Genomic DNA, 23347 nt, shown 5'->3' with positions numbered 1-23347 from the left:
ATTCAGAAAATATTCAGACCCCTTCACATTTTTAAAATTTTGTCAAATCATTCAAATTCTTTTTTTTCCCTCATTAATCTACACTTAGTACCCCATTATGAAAGTGAAAACAGAATTCTAGAAATCTTTGAACATGTATGAAAAGGGAAAAACTGAAATATCATATGTACATAAGTATTCAGACCCTTAGCAACAACAACTGAAATGACATGATTTGAAAAGGTACACACCTCCTTATAGAAGGCCTCACAGCTGACAATGCATATCAGAGCAAGGTTAAAGGCAAAATTCTCAACGTTGAACTTTGGCACACCCAGGACTCCAGGGACTTTCCATGAGCTGGTCACCTGGCCAAACTGAGCAATCGGGGGAGAAGGGCTTCAGTAAAGAGAGGTGACCAAGAACCCGTTGGCCACTCTGACTGACCTCCAGAGATTCTATGTGGAGATAGAACAAAGTTCCAGAAGGACAACCATTTCTGCTGATTTGGGCTTTATTTTAGAATGGCTAGATGGAAGACTTTCCTCGGTGTAAAACACATGAAACCCCAATTGGAGTTTGCAAAAAAGCACCTAAAGGGCTCTCAGACTGTGAGGAACAAGATTCTCTGGTCTGATGAAACCTAAATTTAACTGTTTTGCCTTAATACTAAATGTTATATCTGGAGGAATCCAGGCACCACTCATCACATGCCCAATACCATCCTAACACTGAAGAATGGTGGTGACAGCATCATGATGTGGGGGTGTTTTTACCAGCTAGGACTGGGAGACTGGTCAGGGTTAAGTGAAAGCTGAATGCAATAAAAACCTGTTCTACAGCGCTAAGGACCTCAGATTGGACCCAAGGTTCACCTTCCAACATGACAACAACACTAAACACACAGACAAGACAACACAGGAATGGCTTAGGGACAACTCTGCAAATGTCCTAGAGTGGCCATGCCAAAGCCCTGACGTGAACCCTATTGCACATCTCTGGAGAGACCTGAAAATGGCTGTCCACCAACGCTCCTAATCCAAACTGTCCGAGCTTAAGAGGATTACCAAAGAATAATGTCAGAAAATCCCCCAATCCAATTTTTCTTTGCGTTATACCCAAAAAACTTAAGGCTGTAATTACTGTCAAAGGTGCTTCAGCTAAGTACTGAGTAAAGGGTCTGAGTACTCAAGCACATGTTATATTACAGTTTTTTCTTTTTAATAAATGTACAGACATTTCTAAAATTTTATTTTCACTTTTATCATTATGCAGTACTTAGTGTACATTAATGAGGGAAAAAAAGGAATTTAAACTATTGTAGTACCAGGTTGCAACTTAACAAAACTGAAGTGCATGGGGATCTGAATACTGTCTGAATCCACTGCATATCTGTTGAGCTACATGTTGAGTTCCCATAGTGACTGCTTCTTTTCTCTTGACATGCCAGATCCGTCTTGATGTCCTACTTCTTGTTGCTTGAGTCATGTACCTTGGTGGTCCTCAGTGCTGCGGGATATGGCTACACATGTTCAAGCTAAAGACCCATGGGACTGCAGTAGATAGAACCACATGAAGACTATGGCACCATCTTTGAGCTGCTGTTGCAGCGGTCAGTTTTGCACTTGGGTCTTCATCAGTGAACATTTAGTGTTAAATCTATTATTAACTCAAATCATGCTGACCTACAAGCTCCTGGTTGCATAATTTCAGTTGACTATAAAAAGTTGTAGAAAGAACATTATTTATAATTCCCCTCTCCGGTGTCACCAAAATGAGGATGGGCACCCTGTTAAGTCTGGTTCCTCTCAAGGTTTCTTCCTCAAATCATCTCAGGAGTTTTTCCTTTCGTTGCTTCAGGCTTGCTAATTAGAGATAAATATTTATTTAATCTATATTTTTATATTTCTGTAAAGCTGTTTTGAGACAATGGTCACTGTTAAAAGCACTATATAAATAAAATTGAATTGAAGGTACCAGTGACCTCAGGGTACCAGTGACTGCAGAGTAGCAGTGATTCCCACGGTAACATTGACCTCAGAGTAATAGGAAGCTCTGGGTAACAGGGTTCTCAGGGTAACAGGGAGCTTGGGGTGTCAGGAAGAATAGGACTCAAATAACCTCTGGGTAACGGTGACAACGGGTTTACAGGGAATTCACAATTAATAGTGTGCTCAGGCTAACGATAATCTCAAGGTATCTGTGACCCCGGTCATCTCAGGGCAATAGTGACCTCATTGTAACATTGAATCTCTCAGGGTAACAGAGAGTTCAGGGAGACTCAGGCTAATGGTAACAATGACCTCAGATAAACAGGTGCCCAGATCTGGCAGAGATATGTGATGCTTTAGATAAAGCTGAAGGAGTTTGAGTATGGATGACTGATGGAAGGTGAGAGACCAGAGAAAGAGAAATGACAGAGGAAACAGATGAGAGAGATAAAAGGAACCCATGGTGTGGTGCTGTAGCTCTCAGCCTGGTGATCTTTTGCACAATCTTCTCACTACCACCACTGTGAAGCTGCACTGCCCCCTAGTGGGCCATGCTGTCATCCTTAACAACAACTAATGAATTAAGTCCTTACTCATCTTTACTCACTCTGATATCTTACATCTCTCAAACACAGACAGAAAGTCAGAGATGCTTCTTACACATCAGCCAGAATGCATAGTGTTTTAAGAAGAAGACATTCATATATATTGATGTAAAAAACATAAGTGTGGTGATAGTGGGAATGCTAGTCCCATGTCCACACCATTAAATACCAGCTTGTGAGTAAGACTGATCAAAACACTTTCTTGGCTATTTTCACACCTAATTTCTTTGCTAAATCTGCACAATCTGAGTCTGTGCCTATCTCAGGCATCATCGGGCATCAAGGCAGGATACACCCTGGATGGAGTGCCAACCCATCACAGGGCACACACACACTCATTCACTCACGCAATCACACACACGGACAATTTTCCAGAGATGCCAATCAACCTACCATGCATGTCTTTGGACCGAGGGAGGAAACCGGAGTACCCGGAGGAAACCCCACGGGGAGGGCACGGGGAGAACATGCAAACTCCACACACACAAGGTGGAGGCGGGAATCGAACCCCCGCCGTGCTAACCACTAAGCTACCGTGCCCCCCCTAATTAATATTCAATGAGTCGTTATAAAACCGGTGTTTGGCAGCTGTGGAGTGCTTTTCAAATACACCAATTTGGATTAAAACCTCAAATTTGACAAGTGTGTGATTAACAATTACATTTACAGCAGTTCCTTGTTTTTATCATATTATTATTTATTATTATTATTATTATTATTATTATTATTATTATATTACTACAAGATAAATGGGCCACTGAGCATACTACAGCATAACAAAACATCTAGAAAGGCGGATAATCAAAGGAACATAGGTTGATCCCTCTTAGATAGTTTCATTACTTTTAAATACATCTGTCTCATTTCCCACTGAACATGTTTAAAGGCGGGGTCTCCGTTGTTTGAGAAATGCTTCAGAAAACTGCGTTGGGCCGCCAAACAAAACAAAAACAAAACTAACATGTAGCCAATGAGCAGAAAAGGGCGTGTCTTGTCAATATGGGCAGAGAGAGTATTGAGTTCGCATGTGTGACATTATCAGAAAGCGGTTTTAACATTGACATGGAGGATAAAAACAAAGAAAGAAAGCGAAGAAAGGCTTATGATAAGGCAAGAAGCAGGACTCGTGTTAATATAGGATCAGCTTTCCAGCGCTGGAGAGAACTGAACGTCATCCGCGTGAAATGGAGCGAAACCTTTCACGGTACAACACACAGTACTACAAAAACACATTTGTATTACCATAGTATTACTCATTGAGTTCATTTACTGATAAAAATATCCCCTTGGTCAGCTGCCCCAACTTGTTCCGCCATAAAACTTGTCTGGGTTATAAGTGGGTTATACTTGTCTGTTGTATGTGTGGGGCGGAGCTATCAAAACAGAGGTGGGACCCATTTGGGTTAGGGGCGTGTTTGTTTTGGTGATTTCAAATGTCAACCTTGGCTTTCAAACAACAGAGACCCCACCTTTAACTTATCTTTGTCATATCTACATTACACTAAACGTTTTACTGCAACTATAATCACAGTTTCCTCTCAGCTTTCACGTGTTCCAGCTAGAAACGTGAGATGTCTGACAGCAGGTATCTGATAGAAAACAGTTTACACTTGAAAACAGTACACTAAGGAAAATATTTTGCCCACTAAATATTATGTTGATTAAAATAATACAGTAATATATGCTAATACTTGGTAATCTATGCCAATGTAATGATTAATGTAATTATCATCAGCAGCAGACAGCAGGTCTAGACAGCAGACTCAGCTGGACTTCAGGTTTACCATGAGCTTGGTGCAGGACCATACTCACTTTCGGAGCATGGGAACATCAGGAAAAACACTCTGATTTGAACGAGATTGCATTTGTGTATGTGTGTGTGTACATTTATATTAATGGTCTGAACCACACTGCCCCCTAAAGGTGATTACAGTTTATTTTATAATATAACACTCGTACGCATGCACACACACACTCTTAGCATAGTACGGCTATGCTATTATATTCAACTCAGTGTTACAGCACAAATTTTTTTGTGCTCTATTTCTGTAAAGGGACACTGTAAAACACTGAAATGAGGAGGTGAAGCATGCTGGAAGTGACGTACCAATAGTCAAAACCGTATTATATTAAATATAGAAAATATTGTCTGGTTTCACGCTTCACAGCCTGGAGCTATTTCACACCATTATTTCATCTCATTTTAAATGTGTTAGTCATAATACGTGTGTGTTATCATGTCAAACATACAGTACATTCGCATAGTGCGCCGATGACACGACCGTGGTGGGTCTCATCAGGAAGAACGACGAGTCAGCATACAGAGAGGAGGTACAACTTCTAACTGCCTGGTGTAGAGCCAACAACCTGTCTCTGAATGTTGATAAAACTAAAGAGATGGTTGTTGACTTCAGAAGAGCACAGAGCGACCGCTCTCCGCTGAACATCGACGGATCCTCTGTAGAGATCGTCAAGAGCACCAAAATCCTGTGTTCATCTAGCGGAGAACTTCACCTGGTCGCTCAACAAAAAGAAAGCCCAGCAGCTTCTCTACTTCTTAAGAAGGCTGAGAAAATCACATCTCCCTCCCCCCATCCTGACTACATTCTACAGAGAGACCATTGAGAGCATTCTGAGCAGCTGCATCACTGTCTGGTTTGGGAACTGCACCAACTCGGATCACAAGACCTTGCAGCGGATATTGAGGACAGCTGAGAAGATCATTGGAGTCTCTCTTCCCTCTGTCATGGACATTTACACCACACGCTGCATCCGCAAGGCCGACAGCATTCTGGATGACCTCACAGACCCCTCACACACACTCTTCACCCTCCTGCCGTCTGGAATAAGGTACCGAAGCATTCGGGCCCTCACAACCAGACTGTTTATCAGTTTCTTCCCACAAGCCAATAGACTCCACAATAACTGAACTGAACACAATACACACACACAATCAACTGTATAGACTGCACTGACCTACACTAAATACACACTCTTCCAATATACATCATATTTGTGCACATGTACTGTAGAATATACAGCATGTATTCTGGTCTGTGCTGCTTTTGTGTGTTGTCTTGTAGTGTTCTGTATCGTTTGTCTGCACTGTCTTTTGTCTTACATAAGTCTTTAGATCTGTGTAGTTCTATGAAGCTCTGTCTTTATTTGTTTGTCTTTGAAGTGCTTATACTAGGACCAGCCAGAAGTAAGTCTTCAGATTACAGAGTAACTCTGGATGGTCTTTCTGTTTCATCAGGTGCAGCAGTAAAAGACCTTGGTGTGATTATTGACTTCGGTCTTTCATTTGAAGCTTGTGTGGATAATTTCACAAAAGGTAGCCTTCTTTTATCTAAGAAATATAGTTAAAATAATAAATATAATGTCACCACATGATGCCGAAATACTAGCTCACTCTTCCTTGTATCGTCTCAGGGAGTTTTTCCTCACCACTGTCACTTCTGACACTCTCGTTAAGGATAAAATTATAAACGTAAAATTCTTATCCATATTTATATATTACTGATAAGGCTGCTTTGTGACCATTGTTGTTACAATGTCTATTATTGTGCTACACAAATAAAACTGCTTTGAAATGAACATTATATTGTATTTTTTGTCCGTTATATGGTATTTTATTTGAATATTATATATTACGTTTACTTGGACATTCCTTATGTAAAAAGAACGCCTTTCTCAGGCGTCATCGGGCATCAAGGCAGGATACACCCTGGACGGAGTGCCAACCCATCGCAGGGCACACACACACTCTCATTCACTCACGCAATCACACACTAGGGACAATTTTCCAGAGATGCCAATCAACCTACCATGCATGTCTTTGGACCGGGGGAGGAAACCGGAGCACCCGGAGGAAACCCCCGAGGCTAAACTGAAGTATCTCTCAGTATCTCTCTATTAGAACCAAGTAAAGCATTTACACAATACTAATAAAGACCACAAGAGGGCGCTCGCACACCATGCACATCTATCTGAAGTTGGGGCCTTCCAGGAAAAAAAAAAACCTTAAATCATAAATTCCCTTCCAACAGAGGTTTGTTATATCTAACTCAATTTAAAACTAAATTGTAAAATAAAAACACTTTAAATCAAAAGCTGAGCAAATTTAATGTGACCTGAAAAAAGCTTCACTTCAAGTCCAGTCCTGGTTTGTTTATGTTAATGAGTAGAACGACCTGATCCTCAAGATTCTTACTTGAAGATCATATACAAAACACACAAAAAACACATATAGAAGATAAGATTCTCAGATAAAATAAGCTAAGATAAGATCACCGATAAGATATGATAAGATAAGCGATAATAAGAATACTCTTTCTAGCAAGAAGCAGAGCTTACAGTGTTTGTTTTGGAGTTACGGCAAATTATTTTATATCTTTATTAATGCAGCATTAATCTTATTGCAATGTCAAGGTTAGTCACGTTGGAGGTTTGATTTCCTTAAAGAGCATTAATAAATGTGTAAAAAATACAATAATTGTGTCAATCATTTTTATATACAGCACAGTTTATAAACATTTATTAAAAGTTGTGGGTACGTATTTTCTGGGCCAAACTGAAACGAAAATGTACATAAGTTTGAAACGTAAAGCAATTTTTTTTCCTCATTTGTGTATATTGATAAATGCCAATCAGATGTAAATGACCAAGCACATTAACAGCGCAGCTGATGTTGATTTAGCAGCACCCATAAAAGTCAAATTAACAATGAGCCAAAAATGTCAAAATGATCTGTGAACAATAAAGGAAAGGAAAAGTTCATGATTCACTGCAAACCACATCATCTATCAAACATGGTAAAAGCAGTATTATGGAACGGCTCTCATATAGACTTGACTATAAAAGCCATTGTCTCATTAATAATTAAGATCTGAAGATGAACAAAGTTCACATTAGTGAGTGTCCTTATAGGAGATTTACACAAAGACTCATTTTCACTACTAATTTTTATTTTTAATGAAGGTGGAATTTTCTTGAATGCTAAAAAATTTATAAAAAATCTGTTTGTATCCATTTTGATAAAAGAGGGCCGTTCTACACTTTATTGTACACCATCAGCTAATGCAACTTGTTACTGGTCTACACTTACATACCCACAACCTATGAAGCACAGCTTACCATGCTGTTAAGGTTGGACTCATAGCTTCGACAGAGTTGTGTGGTCCGTCCGATCGGCTCCAGAACCTCCTCATCCCACATGTAAGTTCCTCCGGAGCTGTCTGAAGGAGAAAGCTCCAGGGAGGAGCCGTGCAGTAAATCTCTGTCTGCAGACAGTGCTCGAGCACCAAGGCGATGTGAGGCATCATCCACCTCCCTGTTACCTGCCCAGAACAAACAACCCAAGAAAAGGTCAAGACTTTTACTTTTGGTAATGTGCACAACACCCTCTCAAGAGAAAAGTGTACCTACGCTTACCTTCGAAGCCTATGTCAGCCCAGTCTACTGTCTCAGACACAAAGCTGTGCAGGCTCGCTGCTGATGACCCCTCCTCACAATGAAGGGCAAGCGTGTTACTCTCCTTGAAAAGCCCAAATCGGTCATTTTTTCCTTCATTAACAGGCATGAGCAGGATTCCAGCTCCGTGTCCCAAGTCATCAAAGTCATCCATGTATTCTTCGCTCACATCATTACGTTCCAGAGAGGATGTGGACGATAAAGACATGTCCTCCAAGATCTCCAGAGACTGACCTTGGCTGTCACTTGCCTCCTTGGTGGAAAAGGGTTCCTCAGGAGAAGTTCCAGCACTGTGTGTGTTGCTGGATGGTTCAGAAATGGGTGTAGATTTTTCTCTATCCCGCTCTGTAAATTGCATCTTCCCTTGGACTTTAACCGGTGTAACTGTGCGGGGTTGCTTGATGAGTGATGATCGCGTTAGCTTATAGCTAAGTAATGATGGTTTGCCATCAGTGCAATTAGGCAAAAGAGATTTCTTCAACATTGATGGTGGTATGGAGGAGATGGTACATGTACTTGTTGCAGGCTTTGATACATGACCTAACACCATGGAGGCCTGTGTGACAGGAGACCTGGCTACCGGAGACTGTGCCAGTGGCCTGGGCAGCTCTTTTGCTAACTCTGTTGCCCGGTTAAATGATATGGAACGTGTCAGAGGAGGGTTAGTGGTGGCTTCAGGCGTCTTTGAATAAGAGAAGCTTTGAGATCGCACAACATTCTCCACAGAGAGGGATTTCAGGCTATCACTAGAGTGAGAAAGGCTGCTCTGTAGACTTCCCTGGGGAGAGGAGGAAGAGCCCTGGCTAGCTGCGACTATAGCCGGACCAATTTTGTTGCACAGTGGCTGGATGGGTGACGGCTGTTTGGGGACGGTATTACGTGGATTTGTTTTTATGGGTTGAGTAATCGTCCTATGGTTGGTACTTGGTACAGGAGGAATGGAACGTTGGGTTTTAACCACAGGGGCAGCTGAGGGCTTCCTGATTTGCCTAACTGCAGAGCGTGGCTGCTGCTGAGAACGGACAACTCGAGCCTCTTCTCTTGAATCTGAAACTTTCTCTCCACACTCCTCCCTCCCCTTCCTCCCCTTCAAAGGAAAGGGGGCAGAGACACTAATCATGCCGTTCTGCTTTCCTACGGGTACTCCTTTAGCCCATCCAAAAGAAACATTATGGGTTGAGCCATTGGTTAAGGGTCCAGCAGCAGGTGTAGCACGAGAGCCAAATTTTGGTAATCTGGAAACCATTGTAGGCTGCTTGAGGGTGGTGTCCTCCATTGACTACTTCCCCCACCATGGGTATGAGCACAGGGTCCGAGCTAGGGGTAAAACAAAAGAGAAGGAGAGTTAGATGCATCAGGCAGCAAATGCATCTCATGGAACAGGGGTTCTTTGTTTCCCTTTCAGAAATGGCAAAGTAAGTTAATGAGCCCCAAGAATAATGTCATGATGCTGTGGTGCACTATGGTGGCTTCCAAGCTGACCTTTATCACAGAACCACACCAGGTTCTGTCATAAAGTCTTTCAGCTTTTCAGGTTTAATATCAAGAAGCCCATGAACCCTAGTAGGTTTTTAGTTGTAAACTGTTCCATCGCCAGCCTTTAACGCGTGTGTTTTGTGCAACTTTTTGGTGGTGGTGGTGTTACTCTGTAGGGATTCATAAGATGACTCTACTACAGGTCTGGTGGCGTGCCTAAGGCTTGTCTGTAGACTGGAATGTTTGTTCTAGTTAAACACAAATATCTCCATAAAGCTTGCCTGGCTTATCTGTTCTTCACAGCTCTCAGCAAAATTCTGTGACTATACTGTGCAAAAGACATGGGTTTGTGATATTTACAGTATGACTAGTTGGCTGTTTAGGCTATGGTGCGTAGGACAGATTCAGGCAACCGAGTATCTCATCTAAGTCTTAAGATAGTCAGTATACATAGAACTGGTGCCTGTCTTCAGCTGTTATGACATTCAGACACCAGCTGCAGTAACCTTCAATCTTACAGCATGGCTAACCACTCGGTGTCGTGAAAAGTTGGAGATATCTGACCCGTGTAAATAAATAAGAAGGAGTGTGCAAGGGAAACCCAACCCCAGCTCTAGGGCAGTATTTTAGAGAGTGTCCAGCAGATTCAACAGCAAACAGTAAATAGTATGGGAAGAAACTATTTAATAGTGATATCAACATGTAGGCCTCATTAATTGCCTGAATGACAAGAGATACACGAAGGAGAGAACTCAGAGGGAGAACCCAACCGAGTGTGGCGCATGAGTAGTGAGTGAGGTTTAATGAGCAACAATATGGCAAGTTAGCAGAGATACGTAGTGAACAATGATGTAAGAGATGATCATAACGGGCTCATGGCTAGCTATACCTTTGGTATAGCTGTAGATCTTGTACATGTACAGATCTTGTACAGGTGAGAAGAACATACAAAAAGATGGCTGTATATAGAGAAATCTGTAAATATTGTGTCATTTCGTGTCACTTTCTGACTTTGTTGAATACGAAGTAGAATCTATGGTTGTTTTCAGTGGCAAAATTGAACAAGACCTTCATTCACTGTAAGAAGAGGACACTTATCCTGTGACTATGGCTTGGTACTGATTACCGCTGGAAGCTAGAGATGCACCAATGATAATGAATGAAATGCCGGTTCGTTGCTTGTTTCCCTCCATGAGGATCATACAATCAAAGAAGACTGGAAAAAAGAGAAAAGTGAAAAATTTGAACGCTTCTGTTCAAGATTCTCATTATTTTTGCATTAATTTGCCAAAAATCAATAGAATATCTTATCTTTTTATGATAAATAGACCAGATATGATAGACATGCAGCTCACCACCATAACACATATCACCATATCAGAAGAAACTAACGTATACAAAGTGTTTGTTTCTTTAATAATTAACAATAATTCACCATTTAAAAAAATCTTATATTAGTAATTCATTTAGATTAAGAGAGAACGTTATAAAAACCAAACAGTCTGAGTACTAACATTTTTTTATCTCTATTTGAATGAACAGAAACTTTAAACACTGTCTATGTTACAGATCTAATGGCTCTCAGTAAGTAGTGGAGGGATTGGAGGGGGCAGCGGGGCAGAATGACAGTAATGGTGGGGCAGGAGACTGGATCTGTTTACATTCTGCTACTTTAGTCAAAGCTGCAGTTAAAAGCTGAAGGGCCGTTTATAAAAACTACTGCCATGTGAGCTGGGTTTCAGTGGGTCAGTGGAGATATAAATGGAACCTTCAGCGAACTACCCATAATCCTCCACTTACTCTGTGTGTGTGTGTGTGTGTGTGTGTGTGTGTGTGTGTGTGTGTGTGTCAAAAATGACCAATAAACAATACTATATTAGTCTTTCTATTTTTTTACATCAAATTCCATATAAATCAGACAAGATAAACAATCAGATTAAACTAAAATGTGTTACTCCCCTTTAAGAGTTTTCACTCATTTCCTCTTAAAAATCTTGTGTACTGAATCCCTTTCTCACACATTTCTCCAGAGATAATATCAGAAGCCATAACCATCCAAACAACCTTCTCTTCTCTCTGTTACAGTCAGAGAAGTGCTTCCACATAGAGACAAACACATAGAGAATGAGGAGAAACTTATTCTTGCAGGCCATTTGGGCCCTCAACCAGGAGAACACCTAGTGCTTGGACGTTTCTAGGCTTGTCTCACAACACCCACTGCTTCAACTGGACTTTTACACAGTTTGCAAAACTGCACTAATAAAATGTATCTATTTTACTTTACATTTTTATCTGACTCACAAATCTATTTTTATATTAAGCACAGACATAAGAAGCGTTTCACTGCATGCCCTACTGTGTCTGTGTATGAGATTTATTACATGTAGATTGATCAGTCCTTTATTCAAATAATCTATTCCACCCTGACCTCTCAAAAATACAGGGTCCGGAGTCATAAAGGGGATAAGAATAATATTAGAGTGCTCCTAATTTAGCTTAAATATTTCTAACTAGAAATCTTATCTTAAGAGTGATTCAAGACCAATCATAGAGCAACTCTGAGCAAGAAGTGAGGCGAGAGGAGGCGGAGCTTAACCCTGTTACTAGGTAAGACACATTCTTTAGACTGTGATTATTTGATTTGAAAATTTCAAAATATATATATATTAAAAAATTGGGAGAGCTTTTAAACTCTGGTCTATTATAAGCCTTCACTTTGTCTCTATGTTAAGATATTTGAGTGTATATCGTATAGAGATTACGTTCGTGACCGATAGTATTAGAGATGCGCTAACATCTGTGTGTAATAAATGTAATAAATGTAATGTAAATGTAAACAGTGCAGAAGCAGAAAAGTCATAGCACCAAATTATGGCATTTTAGCTCTGTGTCTGAGATGTTAGCGTATCTCTAAAAGCCACATATATACACACACACACACACACACACACACACACACACTTCTGCACTCCCTACAATCCCTATCTAATCTGAATCATCTTATTAACTCACTGTCATAATTAAATATTTCTTCTCCTTCTTCACCTTTCATCCTTTTTCTTCTCTGCTAAATAAACACTTAAGTCTCTTAAAAGTCTTCCTCACTGCTCCTAACACTTTTTGACCTTATGAGCTCTTTTAAGATGCTTTATGAATAACTTTTATCGTTACTAAGATCTTCTTTTTAATTTTAAGGGGAAACGCCCACATTTCTACTTTCTTAGAATTACGTCACTAGGTGAAACTCAATGCACTAAGAATCTTCAAGAATACGGGTCTGACCTTTATCCTCATCAGCTATCCAACTATAAGCCAATATCACACTTTATTGCCATGGTCCTTAAAAATGTTGTAGCACAGCAGTTCTGCTCACACCTACATAGGAATAACATTCATGAAATCTGGCCTCTGATCGGGGTTGTGTCTCGCTGGTGTTGCTTGAGCTTAGTGCAGCTTTTGACACCACTGATTATACTATTCTACTTGATAGGCTAAAACCTTTCATTTGAAGCTCATGTAGATGATATCACAACGGCAGCCTTCTTTCATCTCAGAAATAGTGCTAAGATAAGAAATACGATGTCACTGCATGACGCAGAAACATTAGTTCATGCTTTTGTTTGAATTACTTTAATGCTTTACTGTCTAGATGTTCCAATAGGAGCACAAACAAGCTCCAGTTAGTCCAGAATGCAGCAGCTGGAGTCCAACTGGAACCAGAAAATATATAGAGAAGGCATCACTCCGATCTTATCCGCACTGCGTTGACTCCCAGTAAAATATTGCACTGATTATAAAATACAACTACTGACCTATAAAGCACTTGTGCTGCAATAACTGAGCAATCTTTTTTTTTATGATCCATGACACCTACTTCAATCAAAAGGTGCAGGTTCTTCATTAGTACCTACCATTAAAACTATAGCAGCGGGCAAAGCTTTCTCTTACAAAGTCCAGCAGTCTCTCTTTTAATTATGCTGTAATAACTAGCCTTGTTGGAGTCCATGCCTGCACTATTGTCCTCAGCCACTACATGATCACACACACCTAATATTCTGTCTCTCTCTGTTCCTGACATCCTTCTGCTATCTAGAGTTGCTCAATCCATCCTGATGCTTGACTTCTGCTTGAAACCTAGTTCACCTGAAAATACCTCGCTGCTGTTGAAGCTGGCTCTATATTCTGAAAACAGCCTACAGATCATCATGGGTTTGTGAGATGTTCTTCTGTGGAGAGCCAAAAACAAGTGACACTAAAGTCTTAATACAAATCAATTAAAGTTAACTTTTCATACAGGTTCCTTTTAACACAATTACCCCTGTCTGACTTTACAGTATAGAGACATAGAAGAGAAAGTATTTATAATCACATAATCTGGTGTCACCTTTTGAGTCTGGTTCCTCGGAGGGTTTATTCCTCATGTAGTCTCTGGGATTTGGGATTTTTCTTTCCTTGATCATCACCTGAGGCTTGGTCATTAGGAATAAATAACTTTAAGTTCTATAACCGTACTGTAAAGCCACTTTGTGACCATTTCCACTGTTAAAAGCTCTGTACAAATAAAACTGAACAAAATTTTTGCTTGTGATGCTGCAGAAATGTAGATATGGGGATCAGGTGTATTTCATCATAGTTCCCTTCAGGTGAAAATGCTGTAGCGTGTGAGCCTCACTGTGAGCGTTTGCGTAACACGTATACGTCCCAAAAAACACCTGATCACAAGTGATTCAAGTGGTGTAGTGTGAGTCGTACTGCAAGGGTGATCTTCTGGTGCAGAGTTCACTCTGTGTAACAGACAGCCTTGAACAAACCATCGCTCCCGCATCGCACAAATCCCCATTACAAAGATCAAAGCGTGACTCATTTCAAAGCTCTTACATCTGACAAAAAGGGACTTGTGCGGCTTTACAGAAGGAAGGAAACCACATAACCTTTGTTAAGCTGTTTTCCAAGCATTAAGAATAGCCAGGAAACCCTAAAGCAACATCATATAAAGTCTCTATGGCAACACATTAAGACTTCTCTAACCACATATCGCGTTTGCCTCGGGGGGGAACTGACTGAGACCTACTTTAACATTCGTGCGCGGACGTGAAAACACTGACAGGAATGTAGAGGAGTGAATGGAGTGAACAGGATTAGACACTTATCTATCGCTACACATATCTAACTCTATCCTAATATTACTTTACAGAGTATTTAGACTATAAACGTTCATTTCGTAACCGGTCGGAGATTAAGTAAACGTAGGCGGGAAATAACTTAAACCGGGTCAGATTCTCAATGAAATATTTATATGTTGATGAAGTAGCGCACGGTTTTTGAGTTCGCTCCAATGGTCAGTGAAACCTTTTTAGAAATCCAAGCTTAGAAGTATTACAGAAGAAAAAAGGACACTTCAAGAGAAAAAAGAATGAAAGTAATGTTGGTTTGTACTGACCTCCTCTGTCCTAAAACGGTTGTGTAGTGTGTGTGTTGAGGACAGATGGGTTGTAACGAGAACATAGACACACCTGCGTACCGGCTGCACTCATTTGACTAAGGTGTGCGCTTTTCTGGGTGTGTTCTGCTGTTTGTCACTGGAGTGCAACCACAGACACACCTTTATTACCAAACAACTCACAACAGAGCGGTCTGTTCTGTTCGGGTGTGATCATGATGATGATGATGATGCTGATGATAATAATAGTCCTAAGATTAACAGACACTTATGACTAATGCGATATCTGTATATCTGAAAATGGAACAGAATTTAAGCCACATGGCAGCATAAACTCTTTCATTACTCTACAAGTTAAACACTGCTGATCTCTGTGCCTAGAACTGCTATGGCTTTACTCCAAAAAACGGTTAACAAGGAACGCTGCTGTGTCCAAGCCTTAGCCTTTGGGGAAGTTGATTATTTGATGGTGCATTTGTATCTGAGTAATAGAGGAGGAGGATTACGGGTAAGAGTGGCATGCAGAGTGTGGTGTACTGATGGACTGATGGACTAACAGCATGGCGTGTTTCTCTCTAGCGCTCTGATTGGTTGTGGAGGAGAATTAGGAACGTGAGATGGTGTGCAATATGTCTCCTGACTGTAGCAGACACTAATGTTTTTATAAAAAAAAAAAAGTGTTCAATATCAACCAATCACATTCAAGCTCATGTTAAATACTAATCAGACATGAGTGAACTCAATAGTAACAAAATAAAGACTTTTTTTTATCCTAAATCATCAGAAAAATATAGAATAATAAAAATGAGGGAAAAAAGCATTAGACATCGTTACATAAATCTATCATCATTGAAAACAGGAACCCGAAAGAAAAAAAAACTTGAGCAAAGCTGGTCAAATTCTGATTAAACGATTCTGACGTGTATCATGACGAGCTTGTGAATTTGAAAATGTATTTATATGGAGATGACGGAGCTCGGAAAAAAACAAATATAACGCGAGCCTTTTGCAACAAACTGGACGATTCTGACAGGACGACTGAGTCATGGAGCCACCAGCTAGATCTCTGGCATCTGAGAACATCTGGATCAAATCCCTTTTCCAGCCAGTGGTTGTGTTAGTACACAAAGAGCAGCAGGAGCAGGAGACAGTCTGCTGTCAGACCTGAGAGGATAAGATTTCACCAGTGAATCGTGTCACCTTCACCTGAGACGCTGAGGCATTGTAACAGACACAGGGGTGTTACAGACTCCCTTCATTAACACTTCAGCAGTGGTGGATTTCATAGAGTGTTCATGAATGTAATGTTTGATAAGCGTACTTTGAGTATCGGCTCATACAGGCGCCTGATCATTTTTGAATTTTTTAATAACTAAAGCACTGTAAATTTTACTTTAGATGGCTAAAAACACAACAGACCCAAAACTTCAGCTTTGTAATAACATTCATTTCGAATAGAATAAATATTCAATTATTATAATATGGATATTATATTAAAATTCATAATTCAATGATTGAAAAAGTTATCAAGTGAGAGTAGATAACAGAGAGCTGCACTAAATAAATGACTGGATCACTTTGTGTATCACATTTAAAGTTTATTTTCGAGTTTTTATTTCTATTCATCTGGACAGATGAAATAAAGCTGACAATGGCTGAAGGATGCTGCAAAAGGACTTCTCTCAGCTCCAGTAGGATAACCGTGCGATCTCCGTTAGCACTGTCGTAACCTCCGTAACACAATACACTCAGTGTGCGGGAGGTGGGCTTCACATCGTCACTCTTATCTCTACACAGAGCATCATGAACATCACAGGACCACAACTTATCATCCTGCTCATCTCCTCTCCAGCACAACAACAGACAAGAAAGCTACCAGTGCATGCGCACACACATCATTAGCATCAAGGTCAGATGAAGCTCTGGGGTTTTATCAGTTCTCATCAAAATATAAAAACGCTCATTTTCAGGTCACCGCCTCATGTTAGAGTAGAAGATGTCTGAGATCTGCTACTTGCTGGATTTAGTCTAGTAAAAGATATTATACACTTTTCCAATCAATACCCGTTGCTTTGCTTCCGACTTCTAATACGTTATCGTTTTAATACTAACTGCTCATTTACGAGAACAAAAAGCAACCTGATTCAAAAATAATGATATTTTGTGAGAAGGCATTTATTTATTTAACATACAGTCCCCTATAATATACAGTCCCCTATACAAGAGCATGTGAGTGACAGGTGTTTGTTGGTGTCCGGGTTTGTCCTGTTAGATTGATAGTTTTAACAGTTAACAGTTAACAGTTTTGAATGTTTACTCAGGGTCCGAGTTCCTGGGTTTCACTCTTAAGACTGCATTTGCTGTTAAAAAGTAAAAACCAACATGAAGACCAGTGAGCTGTCTATGGGAGAAAAGTAAACCATGTTGAAGCTGAGAAACGAGACAAACTCCATCAGAGCCACTACACAAACACTGAGCATAGACAATACAACAGGGTTGTTCATGTCTGCTTCTGGAACGTTCTCTCTAGTCTTTCCTGATGATGGAGCTCACAATATTGGCAGCAGAATGAATTCAGTCTGAGAATTTACAGAGAAATCTGCATCCAAGCTAATGAGAAACAGCATCAAGGAGAAAGACAACGGTTCAAAACACACACTGACAATCAACACAGGACTTCATCAGGAAGAAAAGCGGAAGGTTTTAGACTGGAAGTCAATCAGCAGACCTGAACCCAACTGAACACCATGAAACACAACACAACAACTGAAACAAACTGTGCTACAAACCTGCAAAAGCTTCGCAGATGAAGAACACAGCAGTTTTATGAAACTGAGACTCACGTCACTCTTTACTGAATAGACTGCTGAGGTGTAAGAGGAATAAAACCCTTCACACACCCTAAATGTTCGTGCTTAATGATAACCATCGATATGTAAATGAGTATGTAAATGAACCTGTGACATCACTAGGGGACTTCTATGCACAGTTAGCTACTGAGATGTGACACAGCAATTATTATTTTCACCCCAGACATATAATCGGTGTTTTATCGACACGTAAGAAACATTAACAGAAAAATAAGACCTTTTCTGCCTGTAATAAAGCGCTAAAATAGCGTTAGCAGATGTAGAAGGTCTAATGTACGCTGACCGTGTGCATCAAGCTAATGATGCTAATAGCTTAGTGATGAGCTAGCTTCTGTCCGGATGTAAACAAAGTCCAGATTAGCTCACACGCTAACAGTATAACGTCCTGTGGAGAGTGTTTATAACCGGAGGAGATAGACAGTTATAACTGTAGACATGTTCGTTCTCTTGTCTTACCTTATGTGCTGAAAGTGAACGGGTGACTCGACGGAAAATAAACACACTGATGCTCTTAGACTTTCCTGTGCTTCAGTCGTTATATGAGCGTTAGTGGATATTATATTACTATATTACACACATTATAAACAGATACTAGTCTATAACGGCTGTGTGTATATATGGGAGCTGCAGTCGTGTGACTGAGGAGTGATTTTTCTGCCCCTGAATCAGAGCACAGCTGATGCTGACGTCACTCTCCGGCTAGAGCTCCACAGCGCCCCCTATCACAGCTGTGAGTAACGACACGCAGAAACAGGAGCAGTGCTGCATTCGACACACTTCATGCCAAAGTATTGTACATAACGCTTCAGCTTGACGGTAATAAGTTTTATCGGTGGGTGGCGCAACCGGAATTCTAAATAAGTTTTTTTCTTGGCACTTGCATATAAAAATGAGAAAATGGACAATTATTAAGATAGTTGTATAATCTGCTCCAGTTCATGCGACGGAGAAACAGTGTGTGATAGATATACTGTCTTTACTCTGATTTGTAGTTGTAACAGGCATGGTTACGCAAGGTAATGGATCACTTTTATGACTGTAAATATTACCAAGAAGGATTTTAAATCAAGAGCAAAGAAATGCACATGTGACCAGTGGTGTCAAAAGTATTCACATTCATTACTCAGGTAGAAGTATAGATACTAAAGATTAAAAATTGAAGTATCAACTCGAGCTTTTTACTCAAGTAAAAGTGTTAAAGTACTGGTTTCAAAACTACTTTTTTGAAAGTATAAAAGTAAAAGTAATGCAAGGGAAAAATGCCATTAAGGACAAACACTTAGGCTATGCCACAGGGGCCTATTGTGCACTACCCAGGGGCGGTTCTAGAGGCGGGGCCACAGCCCTGGCCCCTGCTGAAATCTGATTGGCCCCCGTTCCATCAATCGTCGAACGAGAAGAGCAACCGGAGAATTTTTCAAAACGATCACAGATGCAATTCCACCACCAAATAATTGGTGGCACTCGAGCGTTTGAAAAAGAAATGACTGCCGAAATGTATTTGCACCGTAATGAATAAATTATTTTGTGTGCTTGAATGTACCTTGTACTTGGCCCCTAAATGTAACATGTGGCCCCTTAATGGCCCCTGTTACAGAAAAATCCTAGAACCGCCACTGGCACTACCAAACCTCCTCAAAAAACATATTTCTAAAGGTCATAATGACTATAATGTTATATTAATATGATAATGTTGAAAAATTTGGGATGCACTAGGCTACCTGTTTCAGCCACATGCTGTATATGCCCATTGAAAAAGAACGCATTTTAGTACAATGCAAATACATTAAAGAACCATATAGGTGTACTACTGAGCTGTGTTTCATGGAGCGGAAGATATGACTAGTTGGCTATAAGTATTCTAATAGTGCAAAAAGTCAAACTTCAGAGGCATGTCATCAATAACCTTTATTAAAACAAACACATCGGACTTAAACAACATGCGACAAAGAGTTACTAATAGGCTTTGTTCGTCAACAAAAGCAGCTGGTTCTCAAAGTTCTTTGAGCCAGTGCATGCTCTTCTTGGCCCGAAGATCAGCCCTGCAACACTAAACAGTCTTTCACAGGCTGCTGAGGCAGGGAGTGTTGTATTAAGTTTAAGCGATAGCTGACACACAGCTGGGAAGGACTTCAGTACCTCTACTGTGTCTCCTGGACACCCCAGGTACACATCCAACTGCTGGGTCGTTTCAAGAAGGCTGGTCTTCTTCACGGAGGAAAAGAAGTTCATTAGAATAAAGAAATTCATACAGATTTAAAACAACATGAGGATGAGAAAATGTGGGTGAACTATCCCTTTAAAGATGTTTTAGGACCACAAGCAGCTGCTGGCATGGCTGAAAATTAGCAGTAAAATCATTTTAAACAGCATTTGGATAATAGTTGGGCCTATTACCTCTTTACAAGGACCCATAGGGCCCCATACAGGCGCGTACACTCTCATACACAGACAGGATCATGACTATCTTTAGTACATACCATATCAACCAGCTGTAGATTATAGCTTTGCACAATTAACTAACAAATATTGCATATAGTAACAATATAAGCTCAGGTAACATTTGGTTAAAGTTGAATTTCAAATCTCACACCGAGCCACCAAACTAGTTTGCATCATAGCCTACTGATAGCAAGCAAACCATTGGCATCTACCCAAGTTTGCCACAGCAAACACTGCAAATGTATCATTATTAGTACGTTACTAGGTCACTACAATATTGTCAATATTGTAAAACTTCCTCGCTGGTGCTGGTGCTGGTTGTCGAGACATTGATTTCGAGTTTTGAGCCTCTGCCACGGACATCTTCGTACTTGGTTCCGTCTGCTATGTCCAGCGTTGCAGTAACTGAAGTGTAACGTGATTTGTGTCATGTGCAGGTGCGATGGGTCGTGTACAAACCACTAGGGTATGTTTATACTTCTCATCCAACCACAATCAAATTCACTCTATCCGGATGGCGCGATTTATCTTGATAGGTTTTTTGAATGAAAACAAGCCGGAATGAAATAAAAGTAACGAGGCTATTTTTAAAAAGTAAGGAGTAGAAAGTACAGATAATTGCGTGAAAATGTAAGGAGTAGAAGTAAAAAGTATGCTAAAAAATAATTACTCTATTAAAGTATAGATACTCAAAATTTGTACTTAAATAACAAAGTATTTGTACTTCGTTACTTGACACCTCTGCATGTGACTAAACAACACTGATCGGTGATCGGTGTTTGAGAGCGATGGTGATCGGTTATTGGTGTTTGAGAACGATGGTGATCTGTGATTGGTGTTTGGGAATGATGGTGATCAGTGATTGGTGTTTGGAAACGATGTTGATCGGTGATTGGTGTTTGGGAACGATGGTGATCGGTGATTGGTGTTTGAGAACGATGGTGATCGGTTATTGGTGTTTGGGAACGATGGTGATTGGTGTTTGGCAGAGGTGGGTAGAGTATCCAAAATCTGTACTCAAGTAACAGTACAAGTACTTATGGAAATATTTACTCAAGTAAAAGTAACAATATTAATAGTTACTTGAGTAAGAGTAAAAAAGTATCCGATGAAAAAACTACTCAAGTAGTTACTAGTTACTTCTCATCTGATTGATATTAAGCAAAAACCCTTATTTTCAAACTACTTGGAGAACTACTTTCACACACCTCTCCTTAAAAGTCTCTTTATTCTGTTAATATAAAACACAGGTTGAAGTATATATATATATATACATACATAAAATAATGTGATTAATGGTTTAATGATGTAAATGAATGATGTGCTGGGATAACCTGCTCATCTTTTTAAGATTAATTTACTTTATTCTTACATTTGTTACATTTTATAGGTCAGTACATGTATTCTTTAGGTAGGGATAAAACAAAATATAATCCCGTTTTTATTTTGTATATGTTCTATGCTTTAGTGAAAAAAAAGCTTAAGTGAGATGTCAGGATTTGCGTATAAATGCAAAACATCTTACAGTATGCAATTCAATTTATTTTGTGGAACATGGATATGAAAATGCAGACGCTTATAATGAACGTATGTTCATGAACGTTTTGTTTGTAGGGTTCACAGGATTGCACGAGAGTGTATATGAGGGAAAACATTCAGACAGTGTGTGAAATGTAGTATTACGTTAAGGTCAAAGTGCCCATAGTTACCAAATTACCATCACATAGGCATAATTTTGACACTTACCGCTACGTGTTTTTTTAGGTTGGAGCTGGAATTCTTGTAAGCTGCGATGTCTGTTTGTTTTGGTGCACAAAGAATGCATCGCATTGTAAAGCTATTATTTTTTACATCTTGGAGTGAAAATATAGAATTAATTTGAGGTCATGGGTGATCTGCCTTTGATAAAGCGCAAACGTCTTCCCCTGCTTCAGCCATCATCTTCCAACTAAAGGCGCGCTAAACTTCAGCGGGAGATGCGCAGCATACTCTCGCTTAGCAGACTCTCCAACGTCTCACGAGACTTGTCATATAAACTAATTATCATTTATTAAATCTCATATTTATTAACATCTGAGTAACGGAGGAACGCCGCCGATCGTAGCGAAGTAAAAGTAAAGTTTTTCCACTAAAAATCTACTTGAGTAAAAGTACGTATCTTTAATTATACTCAAAAAGTACAAGTTACCAAAAAAATGTACTCAAGTAAATGTAACAAAGTAAATGTAATTCGTTACTACGCACCTCTGGTGTTTGGGAATGATGGTGATCAGTGATTGGTGTGTAGCGTGGTTTAGCTATAAAACTTTTAGATGACTTTAAAGTTTTATCCAAGGTGTATTAAGACAGTATGGTGCCTTTCGTGCTCAAATAAAATACACCATTGTTCGAAAAATGAGTAACCGATAATTTTGTGGTCATTTGGATACTAAACATGAAGGGGAATGACGGTATAAAGGCAGCGGTACATTACATACACAGATCAGTAATCAAAGTGTAACTGATATTACTACGATATTGTGTTCTGATAAAGGAGAAAGAAACAAAAATGAAACAAAACAAAATGCATTTGCTTTAGGGAAGTGAAAAACAGATAATTTTGTATACATTCTGACATCAGACCTTAAAAGGACATACAGCCTTAGAACAGGTATACATTAACATGCCAGGATCAGTAATTAAAGTATAACTGATGTTAATACAGTGTTGTGTTCTCATTTTATTAGTAAAAGGAATGTCCCATTGTGTTGTGTGTGTGTGTGTGTGTGTGTGTGTGTGTGTGTGTGTGTGTGTGTGTGTGTGTGTGTGTGTGTGTGTATGCGTTTGTAGGTGGCTGCGTGTGTGTGTTCTGGTTGAGGGCCCCTATGAGTTCAATCAGAGAAGCAGCATGGGGTTATCTGGACTTTGTGTAGGATCCAGCCATTCTGGAGCCAGTTGTGTGTGTGTGACACTGTGGAATGCAGACCCTCAATAATACCAGATGCTACAGGTGTTTGGGAACGATGGTGATCGGTGATTAGTGTTTGAGAACGATGGTGATTGGTGTTTGGTATTTGGGAACGATGGTGATCG

At 39.9% G+C, this 23347-nt stretch overlaps 1 protein-coding gene across 5 annotated transcripts in view; it reads right to left on the bottom strand.

The window, feature by feature from the left end:
* The window catches only part of ccser2b (coiled-coil serine-rich protein 2b), a 50042-nt gene extending 31538 nt beyond the window's left edge, over positions 1-18504 (bottom strand). For all 5 annotated transcript variants that reach the window (XM_060862137.1, XM_060862154.1, XM_060862146.1 and 2 more), the window contains exons 1-3: positions 18290-18504; positions 8009-9364; positions 7712-7914 (exon numbers count right to left, since the gene is read on the bottom strand). In XM_060862137.1, the coding sequence (XP_060718120.1) occupies positions 7712-7914; positions 8009-9323 (1518 nt within the window). In that variant the 5' untranslated portion in view covers positions 9324-9364; positions 18290-18504. The remainder of the gene's footprint in view (positions 1-7711; positions 7915-8008; positions 9365-18289) is intronic.
* Between the last annotated feature and the right edge of the window lie 4843 nt (positions 18505-23347).

This window comes from Tachysurus vachellii, chromosome 2 (assembly GCF_030014155.1).
Source record: "Tachysurus vachellii isolate PV-2020 chromosome 2, HZAU_Pvac_v1, whole genome shotgun sequence".
NCBI classification, from domain to species: domain Eukaryota; kingdom Metazoa; phylum Chordata; class Actinopteri; order Siluriformes; family Bagridae; genus Tachysurus; species Tachysurus vachellii.
This window is presented reverse-complemented; position numbering and strand designations above follow the sequence as displayed.